Source organism: Xyrauchen texanus, chromosome 20, assembly GCF_025860055.1.
Source record: "Xyrauchen texanus isolate HMW12.3.18 chromosome 20, RBS_HiC_50CHRs, whole genome shotgun sequence".
Taxonomy (NCBI): domain Eukaryota; kingdom Metazoa; phylum Chordata; class Actinopteri; order Cypriniformes; family Catostomidae; genus Xyrauchen; species Xyrauchen texanus.
The window spans coordinates 32,519,677-32,541,055 of NC_068295.1; the positions used below are offsets into that span (position 1 = coordinate 32,519,677).

At 38.3% G+C, this 21,379-nt stretch overlaps 2 protein-coding genes across 12 annotated transcripts in view; one reads left to right on the forward strand and one right to left on the reverse strand.

Annotated features, from left to right (window-relative positions):
• Nucleotides 1-39: 39 nt before the first annotated feature.
• On the forward strand, nt 40-10,835 carry LOC127660451 (creatine kinase B-type-like). The gene is made up of 8 exons (XM_052150691.1): nt 40-177; nt 918-1,122; nt 1,235-1,389; nt 1,493-1,625; nt 1,867-2,038; nt 8,624-8,747; nt 9,091-9,280; nt 9,391-10,835. The coding sequence occupies exons 2-8, from the start codon at nt 930-932 to the stop codon at nt 9,567-9,569; spliced, it is 1,146 nt and encodes a 381-aa protein (XP_052006651.1). The 5' UTR covers nt 40-177; nt 918-929; the 3' UTR covers nt 9,570-10,835.
• Nucleotides 10,836-10,984: 149 nt separating this feature from the next.
• LOC127660449 (MAP/microtubule affinity-regulating kinase 3-like) overlaps nt 10,985-21,379 on the reverse strand; it is a 42,977-nt gene continuing 32,582 nt past the window's right edge. For 2 of the 11 annotated variants that reach the window (XM_052150684.1, XM_052150679.1), the window contains exons 11-17: nt 19,441-19,553; nt 19,205-19,349; nt 18,812-19,011; nt 17,914-18,017; nt 17,406-17,645; nt 12,577-12,621; nt 10,985-11,455 (exon numbers count right to left, since the gene is read on the reverse strand). In XM_052150684.1, the coding sequence (XP_052006644.1) occupies nt 11,098-11,455; nt 12,577-12,621; nt 17,406-17,645; nt 17,914-18,017; nt 18,812-19,011; nt 19,205-19,349; nt 19,441-19,553 (1,205 nt within the window). In that variant the 3' untranslated portion in view covers nt 10,985-11,097. Of the gene's footprint in view, nt 11,456-12,576; nt 12,622-14,404; nt 14,515-17,096; nt 17,124-17,405; nt 17,646-17,913; nt 18,018-18,811; nt 19,012-19,204; nt 19,350-19,440; nt 19,554-21,379 lie in introns of all 11 variants that reach the window. The other 9 variants (XM_052150690.1, XM_052150681.1, XM_052150685.1 and 6 more) reach the window with 7 other exon arrangements.

Genomic DNA, 21,379 nt, shown 5'->3' on the forward strand with positions numbered 1-21,379 from the left:
ATGAATGGACTTCACATAGTAGCCAATGGGCGTGGCTCTCCTGTACTATAAAACAGACGCTCCATCATTGTCCAGTGCTGGAGATCACAGTGACGCCGTGGAGTTACATTCACAACCGGAAAAATAGGGATCTTTGTCTCAGCCCAGCCTTCTTCTAGAAGTAGTCCACAATCCACGGTAAGGGTTTATTATTACGTGTTTTCCCCTCATGACTGCATTAAAAAAAAAAAAAATTGGATACTCGTTTTAATTGGTAAAGACATGGTTGTCCGCGGATCTCTGTATAAAGGGCATTTGACGGCGCATTAAAATACACGCTCGATTTATTATTAAGATTAATTGGTTGCTATATATCGTTTAAGATTGGAGGTCTCCTATCAGGCTTTATTTGAAAGTTGCATTCTGTAACAGAAAAATTCCTATCTTCGGAACATGATGGTCAACTGACAAGTCACTCTTTTACAGTGGACGTCCCAAGTCATAGTAGTTTCAAGTCATCACATTTTTGCGCATAATTTTTTTTATTATGTACGGCACAATGCTGAATAGAGATATTAGATACAGTGAAAACGGCTTGAACCATCGGACAAACTTTAATTACTTGACCTTCCAAGTTTACGTGCAAACCGCAGCGCATCTCGGCCCTCAAGTTCATCATATAACGTTTTTTTTAAAAAAAAAAACGCACTTAGAAACGCAAATAGGAACTCTAACGCTTATTTAAAAAATGATATAACGCATAAAAGTATATTGGCTAAAAAAAACGTAATTCTTTTCTCCATGGAAAACCTAAGTCTTTTTCCCATTTTATTCAAATGTGTTTGGATGCGAGGTAGCGCAGCGGCTCCCTCTGGCTGTATTTCGCACAAAGTGTAACCACCGTTATTTTCCATCCCTTTCCCTGGGGCCGCGCTCAGAGAACAACAGCCATGCCTTTCGGAAACAGCCACAACCAGCTGAAAATGAAGAATTCCTGTGAGCAGGAATATCCTGACCTCAGCAAGCACAACAACCATATGGCCAAGGTGCTGACCCCGGCCTTGTATGAGATGTTACGCTCCAGACAGACACCCAGCGGATTTACACTGGATGATGTAATCCAGACCGGGGTAGATAACCCAGGTAAAGACCCCAAACAACTCTCAGTTCTCTTCTTTAAAGACCGTCTGTCATGTGTTGTCATCTTCTACACTGTGCATGAATCCTGTGAATTCACACTTGTTTCCAATCTCAGGCCACCCCTTCATTATGACTGTGGGTTGTGTGGCTGGGGACGAGGAGACATATGAGGTGTTTAAAGAGCTGTTGGACCCCATCATTAAGGACCGACACGGAGGGTACAAGCCATCAGACAAACACAAGACTGACCTCAACCCAAGTAACCTCAAGGTACAGCGTTATAAGCCTGTCTGTTGTTTTATTAGAATATAGAAATGTTTGTATAGTGATATTGCATAATTATTCACTAGACCATAACTTTCTGTCCCTGCAGGGTGGTGATGACCTGGACCCCAATTACGTGATGAGCTCTCGCGTCAGAACTGGCAGGAGTATCTGCGGTTTCTGCCTGCCTCCCCACTGCAGTCGTGGGGAGAGGAGAGCTATTGAGAAGCTTTCTGTTGAAGGTACATGGCTGGAATGCCACATCAAAAATTGCTTGCACTCCTTAGGCCTGGTCTTGTGGCTCCCTCTAATGGTGATTGGTGCCATTGGCTATGACTATGTACCAAGATATATATCAAAACATTATCTTCTTACAGTTTGATATTTTAATCTGTTCTTCATGGATAATATTTTAAATGGATGTAAATGCATAGAGGATTTATGCACATATTTTTTGATTACCCTGATCTGTGTCTACCATAGCTCTTGGTGCCCTGACTGGGGATCTCAAAGGGAAATACTACGCCCTGAAGAACATGACAGAGGATGAGCAGCAGCAGCTTATCGATGACCACTTCCTGTTTGACAAGCCTGTATCTCCCCTGCTGCTGGCTTCAGGGATGGCTCGTGATTGGCCCGATGCCAGGGGGATCTGGTCAGTGTTCTTCATTGTCCTCAATGCACTGCTTGCTCTACTTAGAGGGTGATTTACAGAAAGGGAGCCTAGTTTCAGTTGGTTTTATGCCAGACACTGCAAATGGAGGCATCATGGGTATTGAGTTGGGCACATATGCAAACATGGAGTTTCTCTTTACAAAGAGTTATGTGCTGATTACAAAGGAAATTCTTTACTGGTTGGGTTTGAGTAATGACTCAACATTTGAATGGTTAAAAAACAAATTAACGATGGGGGGGCTATGGCGAGGAGCTGAGCGGTCGCATTTTCGAGCACTCCGTAGGAATCGGCTGAATTTAATTATCCTGAGTTAAAAGCGAACGTACTCCTTTACCAAACTAAAGTTAAGTGTATCTTTAATCTAAGACATGTCGACCAAGCAATCTAAAACTACTTGGGGCCACCAGAAAAAGGCTCAGAAAACCCATCCGACTCGAAGAAACTGAGAAAGATGCTAGCATGCTAACCACCGATGTGCAAACTTCTGGAGCAGTGGGGATCTTGGAGGCAATTGCAGCCCTGAAAAATGACTTCGGTTCCAAATTCGACGGAGTTGTGAACTCAATTAACGAGATCAAGTCGGACTTTAAAGATTTTTCAGGTAGACTGGAACAAGCAGAGTACCGTATTGGTGACATTGAAGATGATATTGCTAGTGAGAACCAGAATCGCGATACTGGAGAAGCAGGTGTCTGAGCTCACCTTTAAAGTAGATGATCTGGAAAACAGGAACCATCGTTCAAATATCAGATATCAGTGAATCTCCCGGAGAAAGTTGAAAAGGGCGATGCAGCTACTTACACTTCGCTGATTATTGAAAGGGCTCACAGACTACCAAGTGCGCCACAATCCTCTTCTCCACGGGTCATGATAATGAAGTTTTTAAACTTCCATGACAAGATCCGAGTCATGCAGGCTGCTAGAAAGAAGGGCAAGATCATATATGAAGGCCACCATGTCAAACTTTTTCCAAGACATCTCCACTGAGCTGCACAAGAAAAGAAAACGCTTCGATAATGTGAAACAACGCCTGCGTGACCTGAAGATAGACTACGTCATCATTTACCCCGCTGTTCCACGAAGGAGGTTTATTTGGTGGTTCGTCAACTCATTACTGCTCCTCATTGTTCGAGGATCAGTGAGGTATTTAGCCCACTCTTAATGTTACCAGAGAAGGTATGCCGTCTCGTTTGGGGAGACAGTGCGGGGATTCATTTAGGGGTTATAAACGCACATTTTATTTTGGAGCGTGGGATAACGACATACAATCCAACTGTTTTAAGAACGAGATTACAGTTTACATCACTCCTTCCTATTACATATATGGCCTGGTTGAAAATATTCATACTTGACTTTATTGTATATGTCTAATGTAAATTTGAAGTTTACATCCTGGAATGTTAGAGGTTTGGTGAAGTTGGCTAAAATGAAGCAAATACTCAGTAGGATTAAATAAATCAAATCGTTAGTTGTATATCTCCTAGAAACCCATTTACAGCCAGATGAAGTGATTAAGATAAAAAGGAGATGACAGGGCAAGTAATTTCAACCTACTTATCACACACTCGAGGGGTGATGATCCTGATTCATAAATCGGTACCCTTTAAATTGGACAACATAATTCGTGACATAGGGGGTAGATACCTGATTGTCCAGGGTGCATTGATAAATGAAAAGATACACATGATTAATGTATATGCCCCGAACGATGACAATCCCAAATTCTTTGTAAATTTATTTTTATTAATTGCTTCTCTCCCAGGGAAGGCTCTTATAGCAGGTGATTTCAATTGCACTTTAGATCTTAAATTGGACCGGTCATCCAGGATGGACTCCTCATATATACAAAGTAGGAAGAAGCTCTTACAGTATGTGAATGATCTAAACTTGTGTGACCCTTGGAGGAGATTAAACTCCGATAAACTAGAATTCTCCTGTTATTCTCCCCGATTTAAGTCATACTCTCGTATATATTATTTCCTGATTTCCAGCTCTATGTTCCCCTCTGTGATAGAATGTAACTATAACAGTATACTACTGTCAGACCACTCGCCTACTTTACTTGTATATAGAGCCCAGGGGGTAATTAAAGGCACTACTAGATGGAGATTTCATTCCAGATGGCTTTCCGATTCAAATTTCCTGCAATTTTTAGAGGCACAAATTGAGACGTTCTTTAATACAAATACGGATGAGACCTCTGCTATTGTCAGATGGGAGGCCTTTAAGGCGTACATCAGAGGCATGATCATATCTTATACCAGTTCAAAAACAAACAAACTCAAGTTGAAAATGAATGAGCTTGACCACAAAATTAGACTATTGGAAAGAGAGGCCTTTTTAGATGGCTCGACAAAAACTAAACAAGAATTAACATTACTATAAGCCCAATATGAGGAATTGTCCACATTGAAAACATAAAATAGTTTAATCTGGCTCAAACAGCATTATTATGATCAAGGTGAAAAACCGGGGAGGTTGATGGCCTGGCGAATAAAGAAATTGGATGCAGATAGGGCAATTACTGCAATTCAAACTCCGAGTGGAGCAATATCAACAGACCCTCAGGAAATTAACATACTTTTTCCATCTACTATAAAATATTATATACAGGTGCTGGTCATATAATTAGAGTATCATCAAAAAGTTGATTTATTTCAGTAATTCCATTCAAAAAGTGAAACTTGGATATTATATTCATTCATTCCACACAGACTGATATATTTCAAATGTTTATTTAATTTAATTGTGATGATTAAAACTGACAACTAATGAAAATCCCAAATTCAGTATCTCAGAAAATTAGAATATTGTGAAAAGGTTCAATATTGAAGACATCGGGTGCCACATTCTAATCAGCTAATTAACTCAAAACACCTGCAAAGGCCTTTAAATGGTCTCTCAGTCTAGTTCTGTAGGCTACACAATCATGGGGAAGACTGCTGACTTGACAGCTGTCCAAAAGACAACCATTGACACCTTGCACAAGGAGGGCAAGACACAAAAGGTCATTGCTAAAGAGGCTGGCTGTTCACAAAGCTCTGTGTCCAAGCACATTAATAGAGAGGTGAAGGGAAGGAAAATATGTGGTAGAAGTGTACAAGCAATAGGGATAACCGCACCCTGGAGACGATTGTGAAACAAAACCCATTCAAAAATGTGGGGGAGATTCTCAAAGGGTGGACTGCAGCTGTCGCATTCCTTGTGTCAAGCCACTCTTGAGCAAGACACAGCATCAGAACACAAAAAGGACTGGACTGTTGCTGAGTGGTCCATAGTTATGTTATCTGATGAAAGTAAATTTTGCATTTCCTTTGGACATCAAGGTCCCAGAGTCTGGAGGAAGAGAGGAGAGGCACAGAATCCACGTTGCTTGAAGTCCAGTGTAAAGTTTCCACAGTCAGTGATGGTTTGGGGTGCCATGTCATCTGCTGGTGTTGGTCCACTGTGTTTTCTGAGGTACAAGGTCAACACAGCCGTCTACCAGGACGTTTTAGAGCACTTCATGCTTCCTGCTGCTGACCAACTTTATGGAGATGCAGATTTAATTTTCCAACAGGACTTGGCACCTGCACACAGTGCCAAAGCTACCAGTACCTGGTTTAAGGACCATGGTATCCCTGTTCTTAATTGGCCAGCAAACTCGCCTGAACTTAACCCTATAGAAAATCTATGGGGTATTGTGAAGAGGAAGATGCGATACGCCAGACCCAACAATGCAGAAGAGCTGAAGGCCGCTATCAGAGCAACCTGGGCTCTCATAACAACCGAGCAGTGCCACAGACTGATCGACTCCATGCCACGCCGCATTGCTGCAATAATTCAGGCAAAAGGAGCCCCAACTAAGTATTGAGTGCTGTACACGCACATACTTTTCATGTTCATACTTTTCAGTTGGCCAACATTTCTAAAAATCCTTTTTTTGTATTGGTCTTTAGTAATATTCAAATTTTCGGAGATACTGAATTTGGGATTTTCATTAGTTGTCAGTTTTAATCATCACAATTAAATGAAATAAACATTTGAAATATATCAGTCTGTGTGTAATGAATGAATATAATATTTAAGTTTCACTTTTTGAATGGAATTACTAAAATAAATCAACTTTTTGATGATATTCTAATTATATGACCAGCACCTGTACATCTGAATCCTCAGAAAATTTGGAAATACAATCTGAATTCCTGGACAGTCTTTGTATTCCTTCCATTCTTTCCATCGACTTCCAGTTGATTTTAAAGGACATATGGATAAGGAACTAGATGCCTCAGAAATTGCTGACGCCATTACCAATATGAGGGGCGGTAAAGCCGCAGGCCCAGATGGCCTTCCAGTTGATATCTATAAGATCTTTAAAGATAAATTATTTCAACCTCTTTTAGCTATGTATGAGGAGGCCTTTCAACCGGGTCGTCTCCCAGATTCCCTGAGTGTGCTGATAACACTTATTTTGAAACCCAGTAAGTCCCCTACCAATCATATAAGCATCATATAGGCCTATTTCACCACTTAACACAGATGCTAAGATTATCGCTGAAGTAATTTCTAGAAGGCTGGAAGTACTTCCAACTGTTATCAATCCAGATCAGAATGGTTTTGTGAAAAACCGTCAAGCCTTTCATAACGTCAGAAGGGTGTTGAATTTGATACATTCGAGGGAGGACACCCCCGACACTGCCATTCTATCTTTAGATGCTGAAAAAGCATTCGACAGGGTGGAGTGGGGCTATTTATTTTATGTGTTATCTCGCTTTGGTAACTACTTCCGGATATGGATTGAGACACTTTATACTGACCCAATGGCAGAGGTCTCCACCAACTATTTAATATCATTTCCTTTCAAACTCACAAGAGGTACTCGCCAGGGGTGCCCTCTCTCGCCAATGCTATTTGTTTTAGCAATGGAGCCGTTTGCAATAGCAGTGAGATCACACGCCTCAATTTCAGGTATAAAAGTATCGGACACCAAACATCGCATTGTAATGTATGTTGATGACACCCTTTTACTTCTTACAGACTTAAATATCTCAATTCTTAATCTGACTAACTTAATTGAAACATTCAGAACGTTTTCAGGCTTTAAAGTAAATGAAACAAAATTCTCTATCATGTTTATGAATAAGCAGGAGCGAATCATTCCGGTGATGAACCACCCTTTCAATAATGCAGTAAATGGATTTAAATATCTTGGTATCACCATTACCCTAACCATCAAAGATTTAGTATCCTGTAACTATGATCCTATAATTTACTCATTAACTGAATCCATGAATAGTTGGTCATCAATGTCAATCTACCTTTTAGGACGTATAAATGTAATCAAGATGAATATACTACCAACGTTTTTATATCTATTTCAATCTATCCCTTTACCCCCACCACCACAGTTCTTCTCAAAAATGAAGCAATTATTTACAAAGTTTATTTGGAATAAGAGAAGGTCAAGGGTGAGACTATCACTTCTTTACCTGCCATATGAGAGGGGAGGGTTACAATTACCCAACTTACAATGGTATTTCTGGGCTACTCAAATTAGTGCTGCAATGCACTGGTTTTCGCCTGAACCTTACTTACCATGGGTACAAATTGAAAGTAAAGGCCTACGACTTGACACTTATTTATACTCCACATCTGTCAAAAAACTGAAACGACTCCACTGATAACCCCTTTATTAGAAACACAATTAATGTTTGGCACGATGTACAGTCATTTCTGGGTGAAGCTGCTTTGTTTTCAGGCTTCTCACCAATATGGGGGAATGATAGCTTCTCTCCTGGCAAAAAATGTGGGCAACAAAGGGCCTCTGTAAAGTTATGGATCTATATAAGGAAAGCAAACTAGCTTCATTTGAGGAACTTAGAAATGAATATGATGTACCTCGAACACCCTTTTTTAAATATTAACAGTTAAGGAGTTTTGTTTACAACAACCCCCTCTGTCCATATTAGAAAACCTAGCAGTGAATAATGGTACTGGCCAGGGTCAGATATCCTTACTCTATAACATACTGGTGGAAAATCATAAAGACTCTACTGAGCATAGGAAAACTCAATGGATAAATTACTTACAAAAAGATATCTCAGTGGAGGAATGGAGAGAGGTGTGTTCGAGAGCTCAACTCCTAACAATACCCATCTCAAACGGATTCAATATAATTGGATTACGAGAACTTATGTTACTCCGGATAGATTGAATAAGATGAACCCAAATATTCCTGATTCCTTTATAGTTTGATTGTTAGATGCCTTGTTAAGTTTATTAAAATGTAATTTTGTAAAGTGTTAACTCATACATGTAGGCCTATAATCTTGTTCCTCCAAATTTATTTGATTAAATCTAGAATGCCCTCAATACTTCCATGACCTCACCTAGATTCTTGCTTAAGATGAGGTTACAGCATTTAGTCAGAACTGGAAATGAGTCTTCCTCTAATTATGATTACATACATAACTACTTGGCCTCCTACCCTGTTTATATACAAAATACCATACTCTTGTCATAGTTCCTTACTGGAAAACCATTTCATTCTCATTTGAGATGCATTCCCTCACTCACTTTCTCCAGGCACAATGAAAACAAGACTTTCCTGGTGTGGGTGAATGAGGAGGACCACCTACGTGTCATCTCTATGCAGAAAGGTGGCAACATGAAGGAGGTCTTCAACCGTTTCTGCACAGGCCTCACCAAGGTATCACTTTACTTTGATGTTACAAAAGTTACAAGCTTTTCCCAGTTTTGTTGCTTCTCTATTGCAAAAATGTTATTTTCAAACAGTTTTGAAAGTTAGGTGTCTCTTATAAAATAGATTTGTATTCCTACCTTGTTACATAAACGTAAAAATACATTTTTGATTTAGCATATTATTGTAACAGTAACTGCAGCTAAATTACAGTTACTAATTACAACACTATACAGACATTTCTTTATCGTTAATGTGTTAGTCAATCATTTCTGAGGTTATGGCAGCAAGACCCTTCCACTGCCATGTCTCTACATAAAGAACAAATACTTCTGGATTACTTTTCTCATAGATTGAGGAGTTGTTCAAAAACAAGAAACATGCGTTTATGTGGAATGAGCACCTAGGCTACATCCTCACTTGCCCATCCAACCTCGGCACAGGCCTGCGTGCTGGAGTGCATGTCAAACTGCCTAATCTTAGCAAGAACAGCAAGTTTGAAGAGGTCCTCAAGAAACTGAGGCTACAGAAACGTGGAACAGGTAAAAAGACCTGGCCTTAAGACTTTACTACATTTATTTAAATGGAACATTCCTGCTGCATTTAATCAAAATAAATACAGCTCAATGTAAAATGTCCTTTTCGTCATTAGGTGGTGTGGACACTGCTGCTGTGGGTGGAGTTTTTGACATTTCCAACGCTGACCGACTGGGCTTCTCTGAAGTGGAGCTGGTGCAGATGGTAGTGGATGGAGTCAGACTACTGATCGAGATGGAGAAACGGCTGGAAAAAGGCCAGTCCATTGATGACCTAATGCCTGCCCAGAAGTAAACTGCATTTCAAAATCGCCTCCCCCAATTCCTCTTAACTTCTCTCCACTGCTACATTTCTTAATTGACAGAACAAATGTTTGTTGACTTGTTCTTGGTATACATGCTGTATTTAATGGTTCTTTGTCTCCACTTTGACGAGTTCTTGTTTCACTCACACACACACACACACACACACACACACACCTCAGGGTCAACAGTTGGATGAGCATATCTCAAAATAAAAATTGGTGAGTTCACCATCTTTTTGTCATTTTTTCCACTTCATTCCAGGGTTCTCACAACTTTTTTTTTCATTACTGAATAAGGATTACAAATAATTGTATATAGCTTGCATGTACAATTGTTCAAATGTTTAATTTATAGCCAACAAAATAGTTCAAAACTGAGCATAACTAGAACAATTTCAGGAAAATGCACTATGGAAATTTCCATTACTCTTCCAGGCCTGGTCATCACCATTTTAAAATGATATTCTGATATTTCCCAGTTTTCAATGACCATGGGAACCCTATAGGCCTAATTCCTACAAATTTTTGGATGTAAAAATATGAACAGAATGTTGAGCAGCTCAATTGTTGACATGCAGCTCTTACTTTTGATATACAAAGAGGGTTAGATATTCATTGAAACAAAAAGCACATACAGATGAAAAACACCCAATACAATTTTGAGATCATTTCGTAGCTGTATTAGATTTCTGCCATGAACACTTTGACAAGTTACAGATATTTTAATAGAATCTGTGGCGAGTCTTATTAGTGAAAGACTACAAGATGACCTCTTGTTTTTAGAGAACTCAAAAAATAAGAGTATGAAAATGCGTAATTACTACATAAAGTACATTATTTACACAAAAAATACACTGGAGTGGGCAATGACGTGAAATAAATAAAACATCTAAATCTTGCTCTTAGTAACATTCAAATAGTGAAACTGTGCTCAAATCAGGTTTACCGCAGTCATTTTCACAGATGAGCACCAGCACTATATAGAGGTGCAGAGCAAATGTTCAAAGTCTTAAGCAACTTAAAAATGTTTTTCAAGGTTTGGGCACACCCTATACACAAGGGCTGCTCAAAACACACAATAATTAAAACCACCACAGAATAGTGCCTGTTAAAAAGCTAAAATAAAACAAACCCCCACAAATTTCAAATCTAGCTTCCATGTTCTGAATGATCAGTATCAACTCATTAGTCTGTAATGTTGATGGCAATGAGTTGGCTCCCGACTCAAATCTAATGTGCATACAATCGTAACACTGAAAGGTTCAAACCTGTTTTTTGTTTTTTACAGCATTTAACGAATTGCACAATAATACAATTATTGTGTGACTGATGTTAAGAAATTATTGCTTTAAGCAATGTTAAAATATATACATTTTCTCAAATACATGTAAGTGGTTTATTTAAAAAAAAAAAAAAAAACGTAAACTGCTACTTAACGATTGTACAGCTCAATTCATTTGTTTATATTGAACTGAACCATTTCATAAATTCCTCTATGTAGTTACATTAAAGATATATTCATAGCTTGAGTTCGCCTGAAACTTTGGAAGCAATGTTCTTAAAAGCAATGGAGTTGCCAGATATCCTCTTAAAACGGACACCATTAAGTGAGAGCCGGGGCAGTTTGCAAACCTCCATCTCCCATTGGACAAGGCTGTCGCTGCGGCTATCGCCGTGAGCACAGAGAAGCAGAAAGCGTTCATGCTGCTGGTAACTGCAGCTGTTGGCATCCAGAACTTTGCGGATCTCATTTATGATGTCGGCTGCCTCCATGGTGCTGGTGGTGTTCATACTCCAGGTGAAACGGAGAGAGCGGGGTTTGCCGTCTTTTCCATCTTTCCCTTCATCTTTCTGCTGATCCCCAGATACATGGCGACTGTACAGGGGGTGGGACGGAGTGAAAAGGCAATGAAAAGAGAGCAATACAAGGTTAAGAAGAGTGAGTTGGATGGAGAAAGAAATACAACATGGTGGCAACTTTTCATATACTGATGTTACTTAGAAATAACCATTAATCACAATGGTAGTAAACAATCACTGAAGCAGATGCGTGCATGGGTTATCAATCATAATCACACATGAAAATGAATGTAAAACAAATGCAAAACAAACTGGGGCATGCATACAAGCAGCACACTATATGCCATGATTAAAGGCTGGGCAATATAGGTAAAACGATTATATTTTATGAGCCTTTTGATTATATATCTCCATATTTGTGTTTACTCTGATACAGCTTAAGAGGAACCATAGTTTTGACCAAACCACCATTGCAGCCAATTCGATTCAAAATGTTTGGAAGTGTATACGGACCAATTTCTGGAGGGTTTAAAATTCAGAAATGTGAAGCTTATAATTTTATAAAACACTTGCTGGTACATTAATTCTTCTGCTAAAACTTGTGCATTATTTGAGCTGTAAAATTGTTTAAATGGTTAGTTTTCATGCTTGTTTTAGGGTTTACAGCTTTTGTTAAGACAACGAAAGTGTCAAATTGAGTAATTTTAAACAGAAAAGGTTAGTAAGAGATTTTATCACACTAAAATAGTGCCATACTTTTGTTACGGTGAGTATTTTAACATTTACAGATTGGCCCCATTCACTTTCCCCATTGTAGTTGCCTTACTGTAACCGAGAATTGGTACTTTTTTTTTTATAGAAGGGACATTTAATTTTAAATCATTATTCCATAAATGCTGACGATTGGGCTTAACTTGTATTGAATCTGGAATATTCCTTAAAACTAAGAGGCCAAATAAAAAGCACATTAAATGCAGTATATTTAAAATCTAAAATGATCACAAATATATTGTGAAATTCAATATTATGCCCAGCCCTAACATATCAATAGGACAAACTAATTGCCCACGTGCTGTACACACTCAACTACAATACACTGATATCTCCAGCTTACAGTGGGAGATGGGGTACATACATCTAAAACACATGAAAATAATGAGCCAAGAGAAAATAAGGGCTTCAAATCTGATGCCTCACCTTGAGCCCTCAAATCTCCCGCTTCTCTCAAACTCGGTTGAGACTCTATGGTTTATTTGTTGATTGATTAGAGATCACAATGGAGCAAAAAGGAATGGATGGAGAAAGTGGGACAGAAAGGAAGCAATTTTTAGTCATTTTAGAGTCACTACATCACTACGCACATGAGAGAGACTGAATGAGAGAGAAATAAATAACAATAACAAAAGGGGAGTTAAATAATAATAATAAAAAAAGGTAGTCAAAAAGTGAACTCCTAAAGACTTGGTTTGGTGTTTTGGGTGAGACAAAAAACACAAAAACAAATTATACAAGACTGTTACAGTTTAATTGGACGTCCGAATATGTGAAGTACTTTATGGCCATGCACTCATCTGAACTGCCATGCTGCTTCCTTCAAATAACAAAATACATCTAGAAATGTCACAGAAGAATGCATCATGGGCAAAAGCCTATTCTCAGCGCAGGGAGCGAGACATTACTTGTGACCTGACATCAGACGGATATACAGATATAAGGGACGTGTCTACATACAGTATACTGTGCTCTTCGCATGCGAGAGGATGCGTGTCGTAGTGTTTATGGATACGCCATAGTTTCAGACAGATAGACTCAGGGTTCCCACGCCTTTTCAACAATCAATGAATCCATTAATTTTCCAGTCATTTGTGATAACCAGAAATCATTTACAGATACTGTGCTTAAAATGAGCAAATTCTAGTCAATTAAGTACTTTAGAGCAGAGCATAACTCACTAAACCGATCCCGAAAATGTCCTGGTCATATTTAACCCCCAAATCAATAAAAACATTTTTTTTAATTATATTTTGAATAAAGTAAATGATGCCTACATTTGGGATCATTAAGATTTTTTGCATTGTGATGGTATTTTCAGGACTCCCATTCCCATTAAAGTAACGTGTCCAGATATTGTACTTTTACTATTCCCATTGTTTTCAGTGATGACTCTCATTATGGTAATAGTCATTTTTAATGACAAATGATGCTGTTGTACAATTCATTTTGAAATTAAATCAGAATAATGAAAGGCAGTAGCAAGGAAGCACTACTATGATGAATAAATACTTGCCAATTTAAATAATATATAATTTTGTTCCACCCTGAAGTAATGAGAATTTAGGCATAAAACTGTGCTTAACTGTCATAAATTATTAAATAATCTTTATGGCCCTAAAATAGTTTATATATAATATTTCTTTTGATTTTAAAGTAAAACAGGCCAAAAACATTTTCATAACAGGTTTCAGGTTTTTCTTCCTAGGGGGATAATCAGGGCTGAAAATAGTGCATTTCTACAATGGCAGTGCATCCACAGTGAAAAGTGGACTGTCAGATTGACCAGTGCAACATAAATATAAAAAGTGCACATTTTAATATTGTATTAATTTCCTATACTTACCCAGGCACAGAAATAAAAGCCTGTTCCCTTAAATTTCCTGATATATCCAGGATTTTCATAACCGTGGGAACCCACAGACAAAACACAGTTTTGCCTTGTCTCTCTCACTCTCTCACACACACACACACATATAACCTTTCTCAATTAAACAACGTGTAGTTGCAGTTGTCGTTTATGTGCGTTTAAACTACCCTTACTCTAGACACTCTTCTTCTGCGAATTCTTACACTCCCTATAGGCAGTGCTGCTGAATCTGGAAGAAAAGAGCAGTTCAAAGCTGACAAAAAGATCTAGTGGACGCAGATAAAACAAAGCCACATGTTTAAAGAGGTGGAGAGGAAGCAGGTTGAGAGGGGGATGGAAAAAAAAAAAATAGGAAGACAGTAAACGAATTAAGCGCAGACTTACTAAGAGTCTTTGCCACAGGGTTGGAGGGGACTGTGAGGGTGGGGGGCACAGAGGGGGCAGTCGGCCCCGATTTGATGGCAGATTGCCGTTTGCTCGGGTCAAGAGTGACCCTGGGGGAGGAAGCCAGACAGAAAGAGAGAACGGAAGGGGGGGAGGAAGAAAAGGAAAGACAGGGAAGAGAGGGATAGATTGAGACACAGTTTAAACAGTAAATTGAGCATTTCTTTATGTTGTAGGTTTATGAAGGAATGTGTGTGATCTTTTTTTGTAAGGCACAAATCCAAAGAGGACTAGCTGAAGGTCATCGCACGTGAGTGTTGCATCTTACAGTACTATTTAACTTAAATCCTTCCTAATAGCCAATACTGGCTCCTCCCACCATAATCCTTCTTTAGGACATGCCCATATGTTCTTGTAGATTCTTGTTTTTACAAGGACAAAGGCATATAGAACGCAACAGTAGGGCTATGGATGGAAAAATCACAATTGTTTTCTCAATTGAGAAACTTTTTGGGAGTAAGTAGTGATTTCAACTAAATTATGTTTAACAGCCAACATCTTGAAGAAATATACCAACTATAATCCAGAAGAGAGATCAACGACAAGTCACTGTTGCATTCAATAGAGCACATCAATCTAGTTCAGGAAGTAAATATCCCATAAATTGTTTCCATAGACGAACTGATGTTCAACGATAACTAATAAACATTTAAAGACAGACTTACCCCAAGTGCTGAGGTTGTTCATCGATTTTACAGTATATGCATCACCAGAACGTGTTGTTATAACTTCATTGTTTAAAAATAGTTTAAATTGCAAAATTCTGAATATTTTCAGCATTTCTTTTTTATTATATTACATAATCCTCAGTGCTTCATGGGATGCTAGTCCATGCCCCCATGAAAGACGGTAAGTACACAGTCTTGTAGTATGATTTTCAAATAAATGTACTGCCTCAAAACAAAAGTTTGTGATATTGTGATTCACCTCTGAGCTCGTTCATGGCTTAGAAGATTTTATGAAATATCTATGGAAAAAATTAATGGGGAAAAATACTTCCGCAACCTAGACAGCTGAAAAGATGGCCAGAAAAGTACTGTTGCACTCTATAACCAAGCATTGGCTCCTCCCACCTTAAACCTTCTTTAGGACACCATATTAGGGCATAGTAATTACACAGGCCCAATGTTCACTGATCATACACTAACATTAAAATAACCTTCACTTTGTAAAACATCCACCTTTATTCACTGATCTGAAGAGGAAGGTAAAGAAAAACAGGAGAGAAATGAAACGAGGCATGACATTAATGCTGCATTCCATTTAAGTTGGATGTGGGATAGTCCTACTTGATATCTCCGATCTCCGACAATACAGGAATTCCATTGCCAGATGCTCGAAAGATAAGGAAACAAAACTGCAATGCTCCCGTTAGCGCAGCATGTGTTCGACTGTCACCAGAGACGTCTCCTTGCAACCCAATTGATAAACAATGCTATAACGCTAGCATTTAATTCCATGTTTTATAGACTGGTCTCAGCAAACACTTGTTAAACAAGCTTGAATATCATGGAAAATAGGAACTTAAGCTAATTGATTAATATTATTTAATAAAAGTGAATTATCACTAATTTTGTACATCTCCTTGGGCGCTGACATGTTTGTGTAACAACATGCATCTCTGTGAAATCAAGATTATTGTACGAGTTTCCAAATTGGAAATCCGAATTCAAGTGGCATTCTGACTTTCTGAGATTCATAGAATGCAGCACAAGAGGTGGAATCAGAGATGTATGGTGTTTTTCACACTGTCGCTGGCCCTAAAAGTGGACTATTCAAATTTTGGCCCATTTTAGTTACAACTGGCTCTTAAGCTCATGCTCCATTCACACGACCCCTTATTGGAATACATTTTATTAATGACAGTATTATATACTTAAATGTATTATTATTAAAATAATTATTTTAATACTAGAACAAAATCCTTTGAACCACTCTCAGATTACTATAATAAATTAAAGGTAAAACCTTTCTAACACCAGGTGGCAGTGTACCATTTTCAAATGAGTACATTAGGGTACAAGCCAGTCATTACTGCTCATGCTTTTTCAAAGAGAAATTACTCAGCATCTTCAAACCCACTTCAAGTTTACTCCAGCTCTCTTTGCTTAAAAAAACTAAACAAAGTAAGTTGTCTTGCTGTCTACTGCTAACATAGGCAGCTGCCTTCAAAAGGCAGCAACCAAACTCAAAATGGAGCCTCACATGACCGATTTGCAACACTCTACACTGACAACTGCACTGTTTGTTATTGAACGAATTATGTATCTCAAATGAGTGCCAAACTAATCTCTACACATTTTACAGCTGAGAACATACCAAAGCCTAGGCTGAATAAGCTGAATGAATCAAAAGATTGTCTTTGTGTGAAATTAAAGTCATACACATTGTTTTGCACAATCAGCTTGTGTCATGCAAACATATTGATTAGTAGCAATCAGTTAAAGAGCAGTAGACTGATTTGATCACACTAGTATGCAGGCGGTGTTTTAAAGCATGCTGTAATCAACCACTGTGAGAGCATTAAACCCTAAATCACTGCAATCAATTACTATGCGTTAGTGCGTCAGCCTCTGAACTCCTCTCATTACGTTAAAAGAGAGATTTGCACCCCATAAACTCAAAGTCCTACCTTTTGGAAAACCTGAATGACATATTTCTACAACAGAAGAAATGAAAAAAAGAAAAAAAGAAGAGACATTACAAAGATGGACAAAATAAAACTATAGTCTATTGAAATCTGAGAAAATATAAAATAACAAAAATCAAAGAAGAGGGAGGTAAGGATAGGAGAAGAAATTCAGACCTGACACTAGATACAAAACAGACACTGCACTTTGTAAGCTAAGCAGCTAAATATAGCATGTTGTATTGTAAAAAACAGGTGATTTGCGAGTAGTTTTGTGTATGTGTGTTCATATGCATGTGAGGGTATGTTTACCTGCGTGTGAGTTTGGAGGTGAGTTTGGTGAGCAGGTTGTTGGCGTTAGCGCGGCTGCGTGGTTGAGTGGGCGAGGCAGGGGGGCCGTTATAGGTGGCTGTGCGACGATCGCTCAGTTGTCCGTGGAAGGTGCTGCGGCTCACAGTGCCTCGTGGGAAACGAGTTTTATCTGGTGTGGCAGAAGTGCTAATGCTGTGAGTGGATGCACCAGGGTCCTGAGAGCCAGGAGACAATGACACGCTACAGACAGAAACAAAACCAGGCTTGGTTTCATTACATTTGCATAGACTTAATGTATCTGATAAAGCATGGCACTATAGCAAAAGGCAAGGTCAATGGTTAGATTCCCAAAAAACACATACGGATAAAATGTACAGCCTGTATGCACTGCAAGTCGATTTGTATAAAAGCATCTAAAAAATGTAAATATATGTTTTGTTGTTTCAAAAGAAAAGATCGGATAGAGCAGTCAGTACACAAGTAGAACATCCAATACTCCACACTGTACCTGTTTTCCTTCCCATTGGGAATGACAGAAAGGCGTTCGGTGTTGTTTTTATCAGTGCACACATATGTGTTTCTCCTTGATATCCCTCCAGATCCAGAGTTATTCTGTGGGAGACAAAGAAAATTGTGGTATTATCATATTATATGATTTTGTTTTCTATAAAAACAGGAGACCATTTCTCTTTTCTAGAGGTGGACCGATATAAAAACATCCCCCATCAGCATATACATCACGTCTCGAACTTTATATCTTGTGAAAAATAAAGAAAAACATTATTCATCATTAAACCTCATCTGGTGAAATATAGATTTTACATCGGGTGAATATTCTGTATAGGCTATAAAAAGCTTCATTATATTCATTTTGGAATCTTGTAGCCTCCATGTCTGTGCCATCATAGTATGGAAAGACAGGCATTTTTTTTAACAGTGGATAAATAAATTTAAAAAATAAAAATCTGACAATTAATCAGCTCCTCCAACTTGTTTTGACAAAATTCTAAAGCAGTATCATAGAGAATGCAATCCAAAAATGCATGGGAAAAAATAAATTAAATTAAATACAACTGGAAAAAAAAAAAAAAAAAAAGACGTATCTATTGGTTAAGAGAGAAATAAAAAATAAATGTAACTTAACTTATTTTTCATTCCATGAAGTATAGATAAAAATCATCTGTTTTAGTAAAAATAAAATGTATACCCAGTATGTGTGCGTTTTTATGCTTATTAGTGACATATCTGTATGATGAGTTGCTGCCCATGTAGGGTGTTCCAAATCAGTCACTTATGAGGTTTAATGGTGTTTAGGATTCTGCCTTAGAAGGCAGCTCGCTACAATTTGGAACAAAGCTAATTCTGTGCTTGCCCTGTACAAAAGGACAGAAACACGGTAAACTCACATTGGGTGTAATGGTGCTGCCTCTCTTGCGGTCAGGTATTTCTGTTTTGTTAGGTTTGTTGGCATTACCCAGCAGTGGGCTGGGGGGGCTGTGAGAGGGGGGTTTACGTACTGTTACCCCACCTTCCTGTTTGACATCACCATCGGCTATGCCGGGGACAATCTTCTTAGAGGTACTCAACACTGAATTAGTGACTCCAACTGAGAAAAAGAAGAGAGATAATAAGAGAAAGAGTGGAGGAAAACAGCACAGTGAGGTTTTAGCATTGTTTTTGTGCCATAATTTTAACTGAATAACCTCTGTATGGTCCTATTATGTTGGCCTGTTGTACCAGTAAGATCTTGTTTAACCTCAGCTCAAGACATTGTGACCAAAAATGTAAATGCAAGTCACCTTGGTCACTATGGCGCCTGGATTTTCTGGATTCACTAGATGAGACACTTCTCTGGACCTTCAAGTGATTTGGTGACTGGCCATTCATCTCGCTAGTGGCCCTGAGCTTCGCCACAGAGAGATTACTACTGGAGTCAATAACATCCTACAACACACAAAACCAGCAAGTAACACTTGTGCTGTGGACCATTCACATAATGTGTGTTACTTTGTACCATGCTTCTTTAAGTGCTCACCTCATTGGTCTTCCTGCCCAGCAGTAGGTATACAGCTGTGATCTCGTCATAGTTCATTTTAGACAAAGACTCCTGGATCTTCTCTCTGGAGAAGCCCATGCCCACTATCACGTCTGTAGAATGACACGTAAAGAGTGAGAGGCTATTCACAGTGTCCTTTCTATGCTAGTGTGGCACTTTACAAAATAACTTTAAAAGGACTGCTTCAGGAGTTAGGCATGACTATTACTGTTGCTCATACTTAAGGATATGGATTTTGTAGACTTTTGCATGGGCAAGCAGCAATCCTCAGGATTTGTACAGATGCAGATAAGTGAAACTCAAGGACTTAAAGCAAATTTTTATTTGATTAAGGACAATGAACATTCTTCATTTTAAATTAAAAAAAATTATATTAATTTATTTTTATAAAATACAACTTATTATAAAAACGTATTATAATGTGCATCTTTAACTATACATTTTCACAGTAACACATCTTGGTTAAATTCAAGTCATGGCGCAACAGTGCCCACCAACCCAACCAAACCAATCAACCGCGGTTTATCTGATTGCTGGATCCTTCTCTGCTGTACAATGGTATTGTAGTTGTTTACCATGAATTCCGCTATCAAACAATGAAATTGAGATAACACAGACGGATGGATGCATATGCCATTGATGAAAAACCTCGTAGCTCATAGTAGGTCTGTCTTTAAAGGTTTATAAGTTATCGTTGAAAATCAATAATTTTTCCTTCCAGAACCAGACTGTTGCACTCTTTTAATGACTTGTGGTTCAGTAAATGAGGAATCGCTTTGTTTGACTAGTAAGTTTTTGATTCACTAATAAGTACCAGTTCATAAAAGTCATTACTTGAGGTTTACCTCTTGCTGAGGGATTGTGCATGCCACCAGACAAAGGAAGGTAAAGGTTCCCAGAATAGCTTAAAAGTAATGCAATGGCATATTATGCGTTTTAATGAGCTAGCGAGCGTAATCTACCTCCCTGACAAAAAAGGTGTGTAGAAAATAATGTACTGGTACTAGATGGTACTATACACCAAAAATACATTATTCATACATTTGTATTAACCTCACAATAGCGAACCTTGCCAGCTACTTAGAAACAACTGAGTTACCTTGGCATTGGCACATAGTAAAGCATTCCATCACCAGCATGGCTTAAGCACGGTTAGCTAATCATGCTGAGAAATCCTTGCAGAGAATGGTTTGTAATGTGAAATGCTGAACTGTGCTCAAGAGGAAATGCTGTTGGAACCATTCCTTACCATGCTCTAAACCGTTCAGCGCGATGGTGGAAAAGCGTTTAATGATGAAACTACAACAATGTACTCTACATTCTCAGTTCCTCAATATGTAACGAGGTGGGTGCTCATGTGTGTGTCAGAAACCTTGACCAATGAATTTCATGAATTTTCCCATCGTTCGTTATTTCTTAAATCATTTTACAGGTGTAGCTGTGGCAGATTTCCATGTGTGTGTCAGGTACAACACCATGGAATTAATAGATCTGAACGATTATACTTTCAATTCAGTATATAGTGTATAATGTATAAAGATTTTTAAGTTGTTTTCGAGTGATTGCACTAAAAAGAGCAATATCAAGCAGATTAAATATCTTAAAGTGGAGCAACCTAGAAAAAATTATATCCACTATAGACATTTCTGCTTTTATCCCATATTTGCCATGAAAGAGAGAGACCCTGCCTATTGAAATGATTGTGACTTTCCAATTACATTTAAGATTTTATCTTAATTGTATATACAATTTTATTTATTTATAATTTATTTACCAACCTGGAAACCACAATTTAAAAATCCCCTGACATTTCCATGTTTTCCATGACAATGGAAACCCTGATGTGAGGTTACGCTGTGGATTAATTTCAGATATGCGAACAAAGCTGGGGGTGCTCTGCAATGTTATGCCTCATGTT